General features: G+C 45.3%; 1 protein-coding gene across 11 annotated transcripts in view; it reads right to left on the bottom strand.

The window, feature by feature from the left end:
* The window catches only part of TSPAN32 (tetraspanin 32), a 39,037-nt gene that overhangs the window by 12,116 nt on the left and 9,354 nt on the right, over positions 1-17,567 (bottom strand). For 8 of the 11 annotated variants that reach the window (XM_085581514.1, XM_085581520.1, XM_085581517.1 and 5 more), the window contains 4 exons: positions 16,357-16,471; positions 15,004-15,101; positions 9,068-9,124; positions 8,491-8,565 (listed from right to left, as the gene is read on the bottom strand). In XM_085581514.1, coding sequence (XP_085437640.1) covers positions 8,491-8,565; positions 9,068-9,124; positions 15,004-15,101; positions 16,357-16,471 — 345 coding nt within the window. The remainder of the gene's footprint in view (positions 1-8,490; positions 8,566-9,067; positions 9,125-15,003; positions 15,102-16,356; positions 16,472-17,567) is intronic. The other 3 variants (XM_085581523.1, XM_085581518.1, XM_085581516.1) reach the window with 1 other exon arrangement.

Consider the following 17,567-nt stretch of genomic DNA (forward strand, 5'->3'; position numbering starts at 1 on the left):
AGACAAGGTCTGCCTTCAGTTCCAGATGCCTTTGCAAGCCAAAGATGCCAATGAATCCCAATCCTGCTGCCAGTGAATGCCTAGGCAACCTGGAAGTGTCACTTAGGTGGAAAGTAATGTAGACTTGTACCAAGAACAATGGTCTGAGTCTTAATGAACCACATTTGCAACTGCTGTTGGGTAAAAATCCCTCTGCAAAGCTCAAGGAGAACATAGTGAAAGAAGATATCAGGATTGTCTCAAGGACAAAACCACCTTCCTCCTTTCCAATAAACAGGAACACTCTTGACACAGCAGAGGAGGAAGACAAGTGTGGGAAGCAGGAGGAGGATCCTCCTCTCCTACAGGTCTCTGTGCCTTGAGCAGATGCAGTGCAGGCTCAGAATAGATTGCAACCTCAGCACTTCATGTTCTTTCAGCATCACCAGAAGATGCACTCACCAGCCTCACTCAGAAATGTCCCTCTAGAGGTGGCTGCTGCAGACTCTCAGCTATGAACTGCAAGCTAGACGGTTAAGAAGTGAAACTGGAATAAAGTAGTGAACTCAGTCAAACCAGGGAGGAAAACACTTCTGCATTTTGCTGTCTCTGTGCTCCCTTTCCTCTTCAGTGCGCAGAAATGCATGTAATCACAGTGTGTCAGAAACAGGGGTGGGGGCAGATGCAACAACTTGGGTTTCAGTAAAGCAGTGATGGAACTGCAGTGAAACAGAGAGAAAACCACTCTGGATGCATTAGTCAGGTTGCAGAGCAACTTCCACCACAGGGATCAAACACATGGTAAGGTGAGCTTCCCCCATTCAAACTCAACCAAGTCCCATCTAACACAGTCATTGCAGCTTCCTGAGCTTTTTTATTTCCTTCACAGAATATCAGCTTCTCTCCTTTAGAGCCTTCCTCTAGCCAGTCATTCCCAGATGCAGAAATCCAGTCAGTGCTGCAAATCAGAGCAGCCTTTGAGGTCTCCCATGGTAAATGGCACAAAATAAGAAGGTGCTGCTCCCCCTCTGACTGTCGGTGGTCACTGGAGACCACTGATGCCATAAGATCCAGGTGAGGCTTTTAGCCAAATGGTTTCACCATTTTTTTCCCCCCAGATCTGTATATGCATACAGATTTTCTATCTGTCTATACATACATACATTAAAAAACCCCCAAGCCAAACCATATGGGCTTCCCTCTACTTTCTGATATATACACAGAAGGATAGAGGCAAAAAACAGCTGTGAAACAAGAAATTCAGAAAAAGTAAAAACTCTTTCTCTCCAGCCTCAGCAGTTCCATTCCATTCTTGCACAAAGCATTTAAAACACAAGAAAGTGCTGAGCTGTTGCACTGCCCGCCTCCTTATTTCCTATCTCTGCATCCCCAAAAGAACAGCAGATTCTAGCTGTTTGGGTGCTACACATCCCTCTTGGCCCATGAGCAGGGAGATGTCACAGTCTCATGCTCAGCCAGGCCATAAAACCCAAAGGCCACCTTTGTGCTACTCAGATGTAGCATTGCTCTGTTTCTGTGACAGAGCACTAGATGCCTTATAGGGAAGTGCAGAAAACCCAGGCAGGCAGTTAATCAATATCAACAAGGATTTTTCTCCCTAAATCCTCCAAATCTGTGGCTGCACAGCTGTGAATGTCACCAGTATCTCAAGTTCCCCTTGGAATTTTTTTGGATTAGCTTTTGTATGTTTGATCTTTGATTGTTGGTTTTTTTGGGGTTTTTTTGTGTTTTTTTTTTTGTTTGTTTGTTTGTTTTTTGTTTGTTTTGGTTTTTTTTGTTTAAAAAAACCTTTAAATTTTCAGTCCATTTTATAACAGAACTGCAAAGCCAACAAACTGCCAAGGGTCCACGCTGACTCTTTATCTGTCTTCTAAAACACACAACACAGTAATTTGTGAACACCCCCTCCCCAAAACTGTGGTCAAATTATCTCAGCCATCCCCAAGCCTTCACCTGTAGCATTTGAAACCAGTGCCAGGCAAGACTGCTTCCCAACAGAAAGCACTGAATAACACTGAAAACAAACAGTTTTAGCTTATAAACCAGTGGTATCAACAACAGAGCCAGTCCCAGAGCAGCCCTGTCACCTCTGAGTGGGTGGTGGCTGTCCTGATGTGGTGAGCATCCTACAGGTGCAGGAAGGCTGGATGTGCTGCAGCAATGGCAACCATCTGAGTGGCTTCAGGTGCCACAGCTGATGCTGCTGGAGACCAGAGCTGCAGCTCCAGCTCTGCCACAGAAAGCAGCAGAAACAGGGCCGCGTGGGTTCAGCGCCAGGGCAGCCATAAATTATAGAACCCGTGAGTGCAAATGCCTGTGTGGAAGCTCAGACAAAGGACAGCAGTGTCTCGCTGTGGGGGAGTGGGCTGCCACTGGGTGGTGAGAACATAAACACTGGGAAAGAGGCACAGTATTTAAAAACATTAAGGAAGAGGGAGGGGTTTCCCCCCATTTTTGTTTTTCCCATGGAGTTCAGAGACTGGGAAAAGCTCGGTGCTTTTAAAGTGACTGTGCCTCCTAGATTAAGAGTAAGAGCAAGGAGCATGTCAGATAGTTCACAGTGTTTTCACAGCAACATCAGTGATTTTGTAAATGCTCTTAGAAGACCCCTGTGAGAAGCTACAATCCTGATCCAGCCCTCCTGAATCAAAGCCCAAAAGGAACCTACCTGTATGCTTCAGTCTGGTTTCCGAAAACACCTGAGCACACCTTCAGCTTGTGTTTAAATCCCATTAAATTCTCTAGGATTTAAGCCTGCATTTAATCATTAAAGACCCTGCAAGACTTTGCCCTAACATACACCAGAGGCAGCAATAGCAGACACAAACACACCCTAGGAAATCCACAGAGGAAGGACCTCTACAGTTTCACTTAAGAAATTAACTGGGAAGTGATGCACTCTTCCTTACATACCTGCAGAAACAAGATGCATGTGCTGGTTTTATGCATGGTAAGAGATGATTTCCCTCCTTGAGACCCAGGCAATACTGCCTCTGGCTTTGCAAAGGTACTGCTTAGAAGGGAGCCCCACAGACAGAAGACCAGTTCTGGTTCCATATGCAGAGAAGGAAGGAGGGAAGCTGCTTTGTTCAAGAAAAAGACCCAGGTGTGGCAATGTTTGTTATTTAACAGCTGCAGCTGTTAATTCCAGCTGTGTACTCCAGGCTTTCTAACGGGTTAGAAAATCACCATCTCAAAAGGTACCACCTTGCTTGCTAACAAAGCATGGAAGACTCCATTTCCACTTCCCAGCATGAGGAGAGGAGAGCAGAAAAGTTCTTCTGAAGGAAGCAGAGCAAGGCTGCAGGAGAATCATGATATAGACAAATGGCTTGTATTAATTCCCTGCCCATAAAAAGCTAAATCCTTGCATTTATTCTTGAAGTGCAGCACAGAGGGGCTAAGGCCTTTCCACTCATGTGGAACCAAAAGCCACAGGTGAAACTCATTTTGAAATCACCTAGCAACCTGAGAGACCACTTGATAATTAAGAGATTACCATATCACTGCAGCTAGTGCAAATTCAAATAACCTCTTCATTCAGAGGACATGAGGAATCAAGCTTTTACAGAAATATGGACAACTATTTGCACCAGTTTCAAATTCCTGAGTTGGGAAATTGTAATTTAATCCATTTTATGGTTTTACTTGTGAATCAATTTCTGTAATTAAAATGCTCATTGTGTTGCAAACCTCCTTTTATATTGCAGCAATTTTAGCGTCACTGACTCTACCTACCATCCTGGTTTATGGGGACAGGGTCACAGGGTTACTGGAAGAAGCTGCTGCAGAGAAATGGAATAGCAGAAGTTGATGTGGAATAGAAACTCCTCTGGTCTCTTTCACAGCAGGGCCCAGAACATAACCCCAAACCTCAGGTTCAGCAAGGCCAAGTGCCAGGCTCTGTACTTTGGTCAAGTGAGGTCAACAACCTCATGCAGCACTACAGGCTTAGATAACAGTGCCTGGAAAGGGGCCCAGTGGAAAAGGACCTGGGGGTGCTGGGTAAGAGCTGACAATGAGCCAGTTTGTGCCCAGGAAGGCCTAGGACATCCTGGCTTGTATCAAAAATAGTGTGGCCAGCAAGGCTAGGGCAGTGATTGTCCCTCTGCACTCTGTACTGCTGGGGCCACACCTGGATGGCTGTGCCCTGTGCTGGGCCCCTCACTGCAAGAAGGACATTGAAGTACTGAAGCTTGTTCAGAGAGGAGCAATAGAACTAGTGAACCACTGAAGAGGTGGTCAGGCACTGGAATGGGTTGCCCAGGGAGGTGGTAGAGTCACCATCCCTGGAAGTGTTCAAGAAACAACTGAACATGGCACTAAGTGCTCTGGTCTAGTTGACAGTCAAAGTTTGGACTCAATGATCTTAAAAGTCTTTTCCAACCTTAATGATTCTGGTTTTGTGTTGGTTAGTAAGGATACCAAATCTTCTCTATGGCTGCTGCAAGTACAGCTTTGCTCCAGCCTCTGCAGACAGGTTTGTAAAGCAGCAGTTAATGGGTGAGGAGAGAAAGGAAACTGAGGAGCAGGAGGAGGAAGCAGCAGCCCTCCCCACCAGCTGTGTTAGATGTCACATGTCTCTCCTACATCCATCTCTGCATTCCACATCCCTGCTGTGGCCATGCTGTGAATGACAGAGGGACCTCACTTAAACAGACAGCAGTTTGTGGGAAAGGAGCTGCCACAAAAATAATTTTGGAAAACAAGACTCAGCTCTTCAGCTTCAGGAGACAGGACTTCCTAATGTGGCTGAAAACCATCTGAAAACCTCATGATTTCTGTGGTTACCACAGCAGTTCCAGCAAAGACCTTGCATAGAGGTCATCCCATCCCCTCTGTCCTCCCATGCACATCAGTCTCTCGTTTGATTACACTACTGTCCTTCCTCAGACAGGTTTGCAACACTTCCCTACCAAGACCACATCTTCCACTGAGAGGAGGAACAATTGGGATGCAATCTTTTAGGACAAAACATGATAAATCTCGGGTTCATGACTGCTGCATGTCTGGCACATATCAGAAGAAAACAGACTATGGTGATTTCGAGTACATCTGGAATGTGGATAACTTGAAATTAAAACATTTGACATCTGTCTGAAAGAATTAATCCAGAAGCTACAATAAGTCATGAAAACAGAAAAGAATGGGAAATTGGAAGATTAATTTTGTTTACAGTGCCCAGGTCTGAGAATATAAAATATTTACAAATAATTCTTCCTTTCTCCCTGCCCAGCTTCTTTGTAGGAAGTACTGTAAAAAAGGCCCTAAAAGAGTAACACAGGCAAAAAGGGCATCTTGTTTTCATCATATTCAAACTACATTTCCACCTATTGTCTCTTGATAATAACCATGAAAACAATTTTTCAACTGAGTATTGGGGTGTACTGTTTCAGATGATTTTCTGTGAGAGGATTCTGCTATTTGAAGAAAATGTAGATTTTTTTGTTTAATCTTTTTTTTACCAACAGGACGAAACCACTGAAGCATCTGCCATGGATCAGTGCAGGGGAGACCTCCCATCCCCAGCTTACAAAGGGAAAGGAAGATTCTGTTTTCAGTGCTGCCTGTGTTCGGCACCTTGCCAGCAGGGAGGCAGAGGACAGGAACTACTGACACCAGCTCCCAGCTGGCATTTCCAAAATGAACAGCCTCATTTTCTGTCTAGCATTCCACTGGAAAACTAATGTATTTTTCATGGGAAAAAATTGAAATTTTTGTTCTGGCTATGAACATGGGGGCAGTACCTCTCAGTGCTCTTAATGATTCAGGCACGTGTAATGGCCATACTCATCCATATTCAGTTTTACATCCTCAGTTCTGTTCCTTTTTTGATAGCTGTGTACCCATCAGGCTTACAAGGCACCCACCCACTTGGCTAGGTTTGATTTTTCTCCCCCCTAGATTACCACAATTAACTATTTTTGAGAGTACTGACATGCAATAGGCAGCACAGGACGCCTGCTTGAATTTGGTTCATTCTTTTGACAAAGACAAGCAAACAAACACCTCTATAATGAGACTTCAGAAGTTTTATCCCTATGTCATTCAATTTTCTGTATCACTGTGCTCCTGTCTTGGAGGGGCATTTCTTTCAGGACTGCATTTCTTTCAGGCACCTGTATTTTTCTCTCATATCTGCATTTCTCTCTCTAGTGAGACAGGTTACTTTTCGGTCTAAACTAAATTTACACATGTTCTGTAAGTGACACTTCTAATTAAATCTTCCTCATTTATATTCCCTGCTTTTCCTTGGATTTTAGGAAGCAGAGAAACACAAGATGGTGTCTAAGGTTATTTTTTTCTGTTGTCAGAAACACTGCTGGTTTTGTTTGCCCAGAAAGTCAACATTATACAAAATCCCCTAATTTTGTCTAGTGGAAGCTGTTTTGCTTACTGAAACCCAACCAAATAACCATGGGTGCATTTGTGGGCAGGGCACTCAGAACAAAAAATCCCATGCAAATAATTTGAAATAAAAACAGATGTACTGATTAAGAGATATACAAAGTAATACTTCTTTAAATATTTTCAGCAAAATATTTTTTGCATGGCACATCCCTGGTTCATAACCCATTTTTCTTGCAGTTTTTTTATGCCCTACACCATGTATGTGGATTAACAGTAAAGCTAAATAGTCTATTTAGAAAACACAATTTCACAATGCCAACCAGACAGTTTCTGGTGCTATTTCTCCTGACATGGCCTCTGCTTCAATCTACAATTTAATGTCGGCAGAAGAAGAAGGAAAGTGTGCTCCCTTCCGTGATGGTCATGAAAACCAAATTATTTCCATATTAAACTGTTAGTAGGATTGTAATAAATGTTGATAGTTTTGCCTGAAACAATAAGAAGAAAAAAATTAAAGAGGCTGTGGAAAGACATTTCTTCATGGATGTCTCAGCTCTGATTGAATTCACTTCAGCCAGTTAAGCATACAGCTAAAAGATGCTGTTGTGCCATTAGCACTGACCCTAATGTTTCCAAAGCAGTTGGACAAATTCACAGAGGAAAAACCCAGGGAGAACATTAAAGGCAAAGGCACCAGCAGTTGCCACCAGCAGACACCTGGGTCACAAGATGCTGGCATCTGAAAAAGCATTGCTTTTTGCTTCCTGGGATTTTATGCTGCTACCTTGGCTAACAGCAGGTCAGCCAAAAGTCTCCTTGGCCAACAACTTTAGCCTGGTGTAGCCACGTGCACATTTCAAAGGATTTTCAACTACTTTGGGCACTGGCCAGCTCTGGGAAAGCTTTCTAGAGAAGCAGGACCTTATCCCTCACCTTAACCTTGACTTTTGCCTTCAGAAAGACTGGGTTTTAATTCATGCACAGGACACACAGGGCTCCTTGTGCCTGCAAATGCAATTGCCACAGTGCTAGTATGAACTGAGTCTCTGGGATTTTGATGGAGTTGTGCTCCTCCATCACAGAATAAAATCTCTAGGCCACCCTTCTGACACTTTAGACTAGTCTTTGATCACTCCCAGTATGTTTAACCATAAAAAGATGAGCTGGCAGTATCAATCCCTAATTCGCTGGGATGATGTTTCATGTTACATCCTCATTGGTGCCCAGAACATTGAAGGTTATGGCACGTGCCCAGGGCTGGGGAGGAGCAAAGTAGAGACAAGGACTGAGCCACTGCATGAAACATCTATCAAAGCCCCAGGCACTTCTCTGAATTATTTAGGTCCTTGCCAAAAATACCAGTGTTCTGCTTTCAAAAGAAAATTGTCATGATTTTTTTACACTCCCAAGTCACCTAAATTTTGTATTTTTTGAGTGCAGGGATGCAAAAAGTGGAATAAAGACCAATTTACCCACCACCTTGCATCTCCCACATCATCCATCTACCCCAGCACCAGCAAGCTCTGCGTTAAAAATTCAAATTCCAATTTTCTTACAAATGCAGCCTCCTAGAATCTTCTCGTTCTGGTCCAGCTTCATAGTGACCCAAAACACCATTTTTCACTCTTTTTTTTAATGTACCACTGCTGCATGTTAATAAACACATCACCTGGGTGCTTCTCCTGGCCACTGCCTTAAAATAGAGGCTCCCAATTGACGTTAGCAGGAATTAGAACCAGCTGGAAATGACTTTTCAAAAGTCAAACATCTCATTTAAAATAAAACAAAACAAAACAAAACAAAACAAAACAAAACAAAACAAAACAAAACAAACATCCCCTGACAAAAAAAAAAAATCCCAAAGCTAAGGAGACTTGCATTTTGTTTTGCCTTCAGCACAGAGCATTTACCCTGCATAAGGTTTTCCATGGGCTTCTCCCTTCAGATGATCCCATTGAAGAGGCATCTGATGAAGGTGACCCTGTTCTTTCAAGGGACAGATGCAACAGAGCATGGATCTGATAGACCTCAATATGGATGGCTTAATTAACACCAGATGTCCCTTTTATAGGAGGAATAGTTGCTATGAAAAAATCTCTGACTAGATGCTGGTGGTATTTCCTAGCAGCCAACACTTACCTCTGTGCTGTGTGTGTATCTCCAGCAGGCAGCTGGGATCAATCCACAAAATGCCAGAGCAAAACAGAAAAATCCCTGAGGATAAAGAGAAAAAATACCAACAGTTACAGCCTGGGGAGAAAAATACCCATTTGCAAACACAAGCATATTTAATATGCTTGTTTGAGCAAGTTTCATTAAAGTTTAAATATCACCTTCTTTTAATATCCCTCATAAGGTCAGTTACTTAAAAGAAATTAGATGGACAATAATGTGGTTATCCATGAGGAGCCCTCTAATTACACTGTGGCAATTGAGGAGTTTGACCAAAAAAACAGGCAGCTTCCTGCAGAGCAGTTAATCTATTCTGCCCAAATTCCTCTTGGACAAGGAAAAGGAGATATAAAACATAGTATTTACAGTATGCTTCCCTTCTGCTGCAGGACTGTGCTCCATAATAATGGGATTCAATCCCCTGCATTTAAAACTTGGCTACTGGCTTCAGAGAGGGGGAAACCCACACAAATATCCCACAAAGAAAGAAATAACTGGGACAGAGATAGAAAACAACCTGCTCTGGAAGAAGAGATGGACTTACTCTGTGAGCAAGGTGGCAGCTGCACAGCCAAGCTGCTTTCCTTAGATCAGCACCATCCTAGTTAGACAACAGGATGACAGAAATATAATCAAGGCCAGAAACTGACCCTGAAGTGTCTCAACAATAACAGCAATGATGCAGGACATGGTTTGACTTTTGTCTTCTTCCTTAGGCTTGCAGAGCTGGAAGTTACATGCTTTGTGTTTTTATTTGAACAAATCTGGATGAAAAATCCCACACCCTGATATAAAAAGCACTCGCCTGCTGTGACAGCTGGACCAAATGATCTTGTTCACATTTAGAAGAAAAAAAGGAAAGGAAAAGTGCCTGTGAAGCCTTTGAAGGCTAAATGGACTCATCCAATATGAATCCACAGCTTAGCCTTGGAATGACAAAAGGTGATGAATAAGCATCGGTTGAAAATTAATGCCCTTACAAGTTTTTCCATTAAACTGTGCCTCTTTAACACAACATTATGTGGGAAACTTACCCAGCTGACTGCACCTTATTTTTATTTCTATTTTTTTTCTATGACTGTTTTCATTGTATAATAGAGTTTAAATAACTTGGAAAAGTTTAAACCTTTTATGAAATTTTACCAAATTCAAGCTTAAGAGAGGAAGAAGAACATTGCTTCTACCAGTTCTGCTTCAAAAAAATAAATTGCTTAGAAGATATAATTAAAACAAAAAGCTCCAAACTCATGCATAAGCAGCAAGAAATGAAAATGTGTTACTTCGAATCCTGGAAATGAAAGTGAATGTGCCAGTAAAATCCTTTTGCTGGCTCTTGTCCATCTGCTCTGTTTCTCTGCCCTGCCTGGGGACTTTGCTCCTGGAACAAGACTGCCACTGGTATTCACCACTTTTTTTGGGCTGTCTTGTTTCAGGATCTGCATCAGACACTGGGGAAAACCCTGGTACAGCTCTTACAAAAAATCTTAAATTATGTATCTCCAGTCTCTCCTTTCATTTATTTTTTTGGCAGCTGCCTGGCCATATAGCTGATGAGATCACTCGTTTGCCTTGCTAGGAGCTAAAATGAGATTATCCAAGATCCTAAAGAAGATGAGAGGAAAAGTCTGATCAAACACTGACATGACAAGGTGGTTACATGTCATGAAGATGTGGAAGAGTGCACAGGGCAAGATATCTCAGACCAAAACCCAGCTGGAGTGGGGGTGGTTCAACCCTGCAGGTACAGCACAAATTGAAGGGAAGAGGTGAGGTTACACAGACATGTCAGGAGGCTCTTCAGTAGGACCAGACCCTGAATTTTGCACTGCCTCCAACAACTTCCCCACCAAACAAACAGCATTTTCACCAAAAATCAAGTTCAAAGACAAGAAAATCTGAAAAAAATAAAATTAGTCAGATGGAAAAAACAGCACTGATGTGACCACTCTTCTGCATATCATTCCATTAAATTTTAATTCAGGTGACCCACCATGAACCCAGAGAGCATGAGCAATAGGATGCCAGTGACAGCCCAGGTTCCTTCCCCTGTGCCCTCCCTTCCTTCCCTACCAGCTCCAGCACTTACAACATCTCTCTGGGGCCAGAACCCCCAGCAGATAAAAGTACTCTTTCTCATCTTCCCTTCCTCAGCTCCACCCCACATCTCAGTCCTTCAGCATCAGCTCTCTCTTTATTTCTGTCTGGTTTCTCTGGGAATACCAAGATGCAGCCCCTTGGGAAGCTCCCCATCCATCCAGCTGGTGCACAGCAATTACATGGCTCCAAGAACATCTTATAAATGAGTTATAGCCCTTTTTCCCTTTCCAGCCAAAAGGCTTTTGGAATAGCAACTTTCTAATTACATTAGAAGACATTTGGAGAGGGAAAAAAAGGCAACGTGCGTTTGCATACAAAATGCGGAAGGGTTGAGGCTGGTTCACCATCTCCCAGACCCTTGGAGCTCCTCGGAGCCAGCCACAGGCTGCTGCCTGCTCCCTTTGCAAGAGACAGCCACATCAGCCCTGTGGAGGGCTGTCACCAGGCAAACATCAATTACTCTTTTATGAATGACCTTGCTTCCATCCTTGCTGCAAGGAACAATTTCTCTTTGACAGACTTGGCAGAATCCACAGGAACAGCACCCTGTCTGTTGGCTTTTAATTCACCTTTCTGATGCTTCCCCTTCGGTGAAGGGGGCCTGCTTTGGATGAGGGAGGGATCTTTTAGCTCATACTGTGCTCTCTAGCTGTGTTCTGCCAAACTCCCACACTTCCAGGGAAGAAGCAGACCTCTTCCCTGCTCTGCTCCAGCTGTTTTTTGGTGCTGCTCTAGTCATTGCAAAGGTTAGATCCCTACCAGACTGAATAGCCCAGGGGCAGGGAAAGGGGTGGCAAACTTCAGACGGCATCCATCAGGTTGTGTCCCTCTCTGCCTGACCTAGTTCATCTAAAAACATGCAATGTTTTTGCCCTTCCACAGAGCAAAAATGAGTCAGTGACATCAGTCCAAAAGAGGAACCTGTCCTTGGTACCAGCTCTGCCACTGGCACACAGATGCCTCACTCAGAAGTGTTGCACCATAAGGGAGAGCACAGGAGGCAGATTAAATTAGAAAGGAAGATGCTGAAGTGTGCTGCAGTGATATTAAGGAGCCTCTACATACTGGCCTACACCTGGGTATAATAAAGCAAACAGTCTGTGCTGCATGGTGGCCCTACTAGCTCATCAATCTTGATGAAAAACTGGGTTATATTGGGTATTCACTGAGGCTTTTTCCACTGCATTTTTTTGGAACATCTGCTTCATCCTGATCACAAATTTTCCTCTATACTAGTCATGTTGTAGACTGTAAAGTTCAGATGTGAGAATTTCAGCTGGCATGTTGCTCCCCATTTTTGTCTTTTCTTTCCTCTTCTCTGTCTGACCAGGTAACAACACATGGTGCTTTAAACCTCACCAGTACCAGAGTCTTTCCTTTATGCAAACAGGAAAACTTATGTTTTCCTTCCTTTTCCTCCCCTTCAATAGTGACACAGCCTCCAGGGGCTATAAAGCTGCAAGATATTTAAATTCAGAATTGACTGCATGATGGGCCATGGATCACCAGAAAGCAGAATTTGCCTGAGCTAGAGGATAATCAATAAGCCTGTTGCTATTCTCCCTGTTTAAGAGGAGCTTTAGTTATAATAATAATGGATTTTAGAACATAATTTTTTATCCTTAAGTTCTCAATTACTTTTTTGGAACCAGCTTACTCACAAGCAGCACTGGATGCACAGCAGCATCTAGTCTCATGATGTTGCTAATGCAGCTAGAAGACAATCTTCTGAGACCTGTATGCTCAAACCAGTTTGACCTGTCCTGGTTTCTAGCCACTGTTATTAGAACAGCACAAGTAAGACCTGCAAAGACCAGAGACTCCTCCTCTGTAGGCACACAAACCTCCAGATAGCCAGGCAGCATGACAATATATAATCCAAACAGACAAAACCAAGATGCTCCTGAAAGCCCAATCTGCACCCTTGTCAGCTTTTCCCCAGGGTGGCTGGTTTACTAAGTGGCATTGTGGTGGACCAGCCACATCGATGCAGATGTCCCTCACGCACGACTTGGTTTCCTGGACAGCCACAGATGTCAGGCAAATAGTCTGGTGTCTTCCCTCTTTGATTAAAGAGTGAATTAAATGGTCTTCTAAATAAGACACTCTATGCAGGGAGGAAAAGTCCTTTAAAATCAATAGTGGGGGAAAATGAAAGAGTCTCTCTCTTGCAGGAGGAAAAAAGCTCCAAGCAGCAAGGCTGATAGCTCCTGCGAGCTACAGCACAGCAGGGATCAGCAGGGATAGACAACACACTCACCAGTTTTGGAGCCCCACAGAGCCAAACCTGCCTGCGATTGCACCTCACTGCGGGCGTCAGGGCTGGCTCTCCCTGCCCTCGCATCTTAGAGGCAGATCAAAGATTAAATGTGTGCCTTTGGAGTGGGAACTGGGGGCAACACAAGCAGCGAGCTGGCCCTTGGTGGAAAATACGGCTGGGAGGGGAGGGGGCGATTTGTAATAGGCGAAGTACCCCTGTGTGATTTAAGACGCCGATGAGCTCCTTCAACACTTGGAGCCGAGAATACCCTTGCTAGTGACCAGCTCTTGAGTGTGCCCAGGTTCCCGTTAACCCCGAGGGCCGGGGACGCGCAGCAGTGCCGCAGGCGCTCCCGCCCCGCGGCGTGCCCCGGCGCGGGCAGGCTGCGGCGGGCCCGCGGCCCCGGCCGGCGGCGGAGCGCGGCGCGGCAGCGGCCCCGCGCGGCTGCCAGCGGCCCTCCCGCCTGCTGCCGCGCCGCTCCGCACGGAGAGGCGGAAACCGAGCCTGAGCCATCCCCGCGTCCTTGCTGAGAGCAGCGTGGCATGAAGCCACGTCGCCACAGCTGCGGGGAAGGCACCTCGCAGCTTTCCTCTGCTCCTCGCGAGGCAGCGATACTTCCCTACAAACGTGCCGTCAGGGTCCCAAAATGCAGCCGGCTACATCCCCCAGAGGGCTCAAACTGTGGAAGCTAAAGACAAGCCAACTAGGAGCCACAAAAATAAACACCCAGTTTGAGGGTTCTGCCAGCCAGAGGTTGCTTTGGCGGGCAACTCTTGGCTGTGATACCCCAAACCAGCCGGACTGCAGGAGATAATGGGTGGCTGGAGGAAAGGATTATCCATGTTTAAAATGGGAAGGGAGAGCAGCACCGTGTGGCCCTCGGGCCATGCTCTTTGGACAGCAACTCTGGAGTTCACTCAGTACGTGTTGGTGCTTCCTCTTTAACAGCCTGCTCTATGGAGTGGCATGCTCCAAACTATACCAGAGAGTAAGGCAACAAATAACCATTATAAAGAAGTTTGACTATCTTCAGGCAGCCATGACATTCTCCACTGATCTGTACATACCCATCTGTTGGTTTAGATGTGGTAATTGCAGGCACACATTAAAGACACTTCAGCAAAAGAGAAGAGTTACACATTTTGCTTAATTCATGGCAACTGAGGCCCCTTTGGGCATCTCAAACAAAGAAAGGAAGATGATGTATTGAGAAGGTGAAAACATTAATTTCAGTGGCTGCTTTGCACTGAATTTTCAGGTGTCAGCTTCTCATTTCTGCCAACAGTATCATTTCCCCCAATTACACAGATTAGATAAATCTCTTTAAAGTTAGTATATGACAGCAATGCAATTATTTTATGTTAAGCAAGATTTCATGCTCAACAACCTACCTGTTAACTCCTGCCCTTCATATGGGAAAACACACAGTGAGCAGCACTTTACCACTCGTCCCTCCAGCTCCAAGGCTGGAAGCTGCTCTGTGCAGGCTCTGTTTTGAAATGGAGCTTATCTCACAGGGCAGTTTGCCACTGTCAATATGGTCCAGGCCCAAAGAGGCTGATGGAGAGGAGAAAGGGGAAATTTCAACTCTTATGCTACTTTTCCACCCTCTCCTTGTAGGCTGAAATTCAGGGTCCTGCAAAAATCCCCCATGCCTACTGCCATGCTTTGTATGAATGTTTGCTGTGAGGTGAGAAAAAGAGGGGCTAATTTTGCTATCACAATTTGGGGGAAGCATGTGAGACCCAAAATCCCACTGCTAAAGTTTCCTCACACAAACCAAGTGTTGACTTGATGAGGAGAAAAAAAAATACCCTGGGAATTGTCATTACCATAGCTGCTTGGCAGATAAACACCTTCCCTCTGAAAGCTGCATACACAGGACCTTGGCAAAAGAAACTAGGCACAGAATGATGCAAGCCTCAGCCCAAAGAGCTCTGCAAGGTGATGGTTTTTAAAAACTGTCTCCTTGAAGCACAAGGTGGAACAACAGAACCTCCTTCCCCAGGCATGCATTCTCCTGGGCATGAGGCAACGCAGACCCCAGCACTGCACATTAAGGGGGCCAGCCCCAGGTGACAAAAAGCCACTCCCAGCCAGTCCCTGCAGGTATGGATACGCACCATGGCAGTGAGACACTGCGATTCCCGCACCATGGCGGCGGAGCTCAGCAGGGCTGCCAGGATCAGGGTCATGCTCAGGCAGATCCCAAAGTAGAAAGCTGGAAGGAAGACAGTCGTGGGAGTTACGGTCAGATGCCAGAGGCCTAGTCTGATGCTTCAGCCAGAGAGGGGCCAAAAAGTGCATTTTGGGGAGCTGGCCCCAAATGGCCAGGTTGCAGAACTGAAATTTTTCTGTAATTTATTCAATACCCCTCATCTGTGTGTGCTTTGCTGTGTGTGTCTGGAAGGCTGTAAGCCTCTGAGTGGTTCTCAGAGCTCCAGCAGAGTGAAGCAGCCTAAAATGATGCTGGTCTACCCAACAGACCAGAAGCTGCCAATTACTTCAGCATTCTGATAAGGATCCCCCCAAATGGGGGGTGCTGGTGTGCAGCAGCTGTCCCACAGCCTCTATCAGGACTCTGGGCTAATCTGGTGCAACACTCACCCTCTGGTTTCCTCCTGGCTCAGGCAGGATCACAGCCAGTACCCTGCAGCAGGGCTCAGGGACCACAGTGCTGCAAAGGGCTTTGCTAGCCTAACCACACAGAGGTAGTGCCTGTAAACAAGGCAAGTGGAAGCATTGCTGTAGATGGGTGGCTGGGGTGGGAGAGCCTGCAAGGCTGCAGTCAGTGCCAATATATATATGTAGGAAAAGGGAAGGAATATACCTTAGCCTTGGACTAACATAGTTTTTACACCTGTCCTGTTAAATTGAAATTGAGAACTGGATCTTGAGATGATAAGAGTGTGTTTAAGCCCAGAGTGCAGTTCAGGAGAAGCAGCAGATGCAAGTGCAGCAGTGGTGAACAGGGCATTTACTACCTGGGCTACCTTTGCTCTAGCCTTGTACCTGAGACTCAGATTATACTTCTCCCTTGTGAAAGCAAAAATACCGCACATTTCCTCAGAAAAGCTTGAGGTGCTGCCATGCATTTCTCCTCCCAGCCTCAATTTTCTATGTTCTGCCTCAACTCCTGTAGTTCCTCTCCTTGTTCTTCCAGTCTTCTTCCAGCCCCAGCGCACTTTTAGTGACTGAAGAGCTCCTCCTGAGCTCTTACCACAGCACAGGGGTCAGAGAATAGAGGTGCAAACACAGAAGCACCTGAGCACACCAAGTAACTCTGGTTACAGACATGCAGGTCTGATATGGAGAAAGAAAGTGACTGTAGGACTGTGTTAGTCCTAATGCATCCTCCAAAACCCTTCCTCCCCTTCCTTCTCTTGAGATATCCCTGAATTTTCTTCTATAGCTTTAAGGAATTTTGCAGCTCCTGGTATCCCCAAAGGTGTCACTGGGATGTGACCACAACATACCTGTGTGGTGGATGACCTTGTAGGCATTGTTGTCCAGGGAGACATTGCTAATGAGGGTGAAACGGAGCCCATAGTGGGTGACTGTGCTCAGCGTGGCGATAGAGAGTCCCAGCAGCTGGAAAAGAAGGATTTCAGGAAGGGATTTACAAAGCAACAGCTGGCTGCACACAAAGGTTTGAGGTGTATCTGGATACTTCTGAGCCCCATGCAAATGCAGCCAGCCTCACCATCCAGAGACCACCACATGTACCCCAAAATGCACATAAAAGTACAAACCCCAGACACTTAAAAATACTAAAGCTGTTTTTCTGTCTTGCATAACGAGTGCATGTGATACTGTTCAGCCCACAGTCTCTTGGCCAGTGCCTATGGATTGAATTCCCATCACATGAAGAAAACTGGGAGGACTGATGCTCTTGCAGCACACCTGTGCAGTGCCACCTCACTCTGCAGACTGTGCATGTGTGGCTGTGAGTGCTGCCAGCTTCGATAGGGGTTTTGAGCAGGGGTGAAGTTCTCTGCTCTGCTCTTTGCAATGCCAGTCTCATTGCCTGCTGTTGGCTCTGTTTCCTGTGGCAGAGTGCAAAGATCTGAGTCCTGTACTACTCTAAGTTGTGTGTGCTGGTTTCTGTCTCTTCAAGGTGTTGTGTGTTTCTGTCCCACCCCTGAGAGCACCAGTATGCCTAAGGTATGGAGTAACTACTTGCATGTCCATACTTCTCCAGGTGATAGAGAGGGACATTTCTGATGGCACCTGGCTCTAGGGCTGGGCTCCTTTCAGCATGACTGGTGGCAGAGCTGGAACAAAGGCACCAGCGGCGAAATGAACTCCAAATCTAGCACAATGAGCCTGGAAAATACAAAATGCAAGGCTACTCCTAGCTCTGAAGATAAGGCTTCCTCATTTTGTGCCTTTACAATAGGGAAACATGAGGCAGCTATACCTGTGTCAAATGTGACAATGTGATCTCAACATAATCCCCACTGTGTGACATTTTCTAATAGCTTTTGCTGGAGGCTTACGGTCTCAGAGACTAAATCCATCCAAACCATAGCGTTTTGTCTAGCCTAATTTGTGGCACCTTCTGATCATTCAGACTGCATTACTGCGTATCTTGACCCACACCCAGCAAAATATTAAGCGAAACACCAGTTAGCACAGATTTCTGAGAAACGCCAGTCTAAAATCCTCCCAACAGCGAGAATGTGAT

This window comes from Lonchura striata, chromosome 5 (genome assembly GCF_050655825.1).
Source record: "Lonchura striata isolate lonStrDom1 chromosome 5, ASM5065582v1, whole genome shotgun sequence".
NCBI classification, from domain to species: Eukaryota; Metazoa; Chordata; class Aves; order Passeriformes; family Estrildidae; genus Lonchura; species Lonchura striata.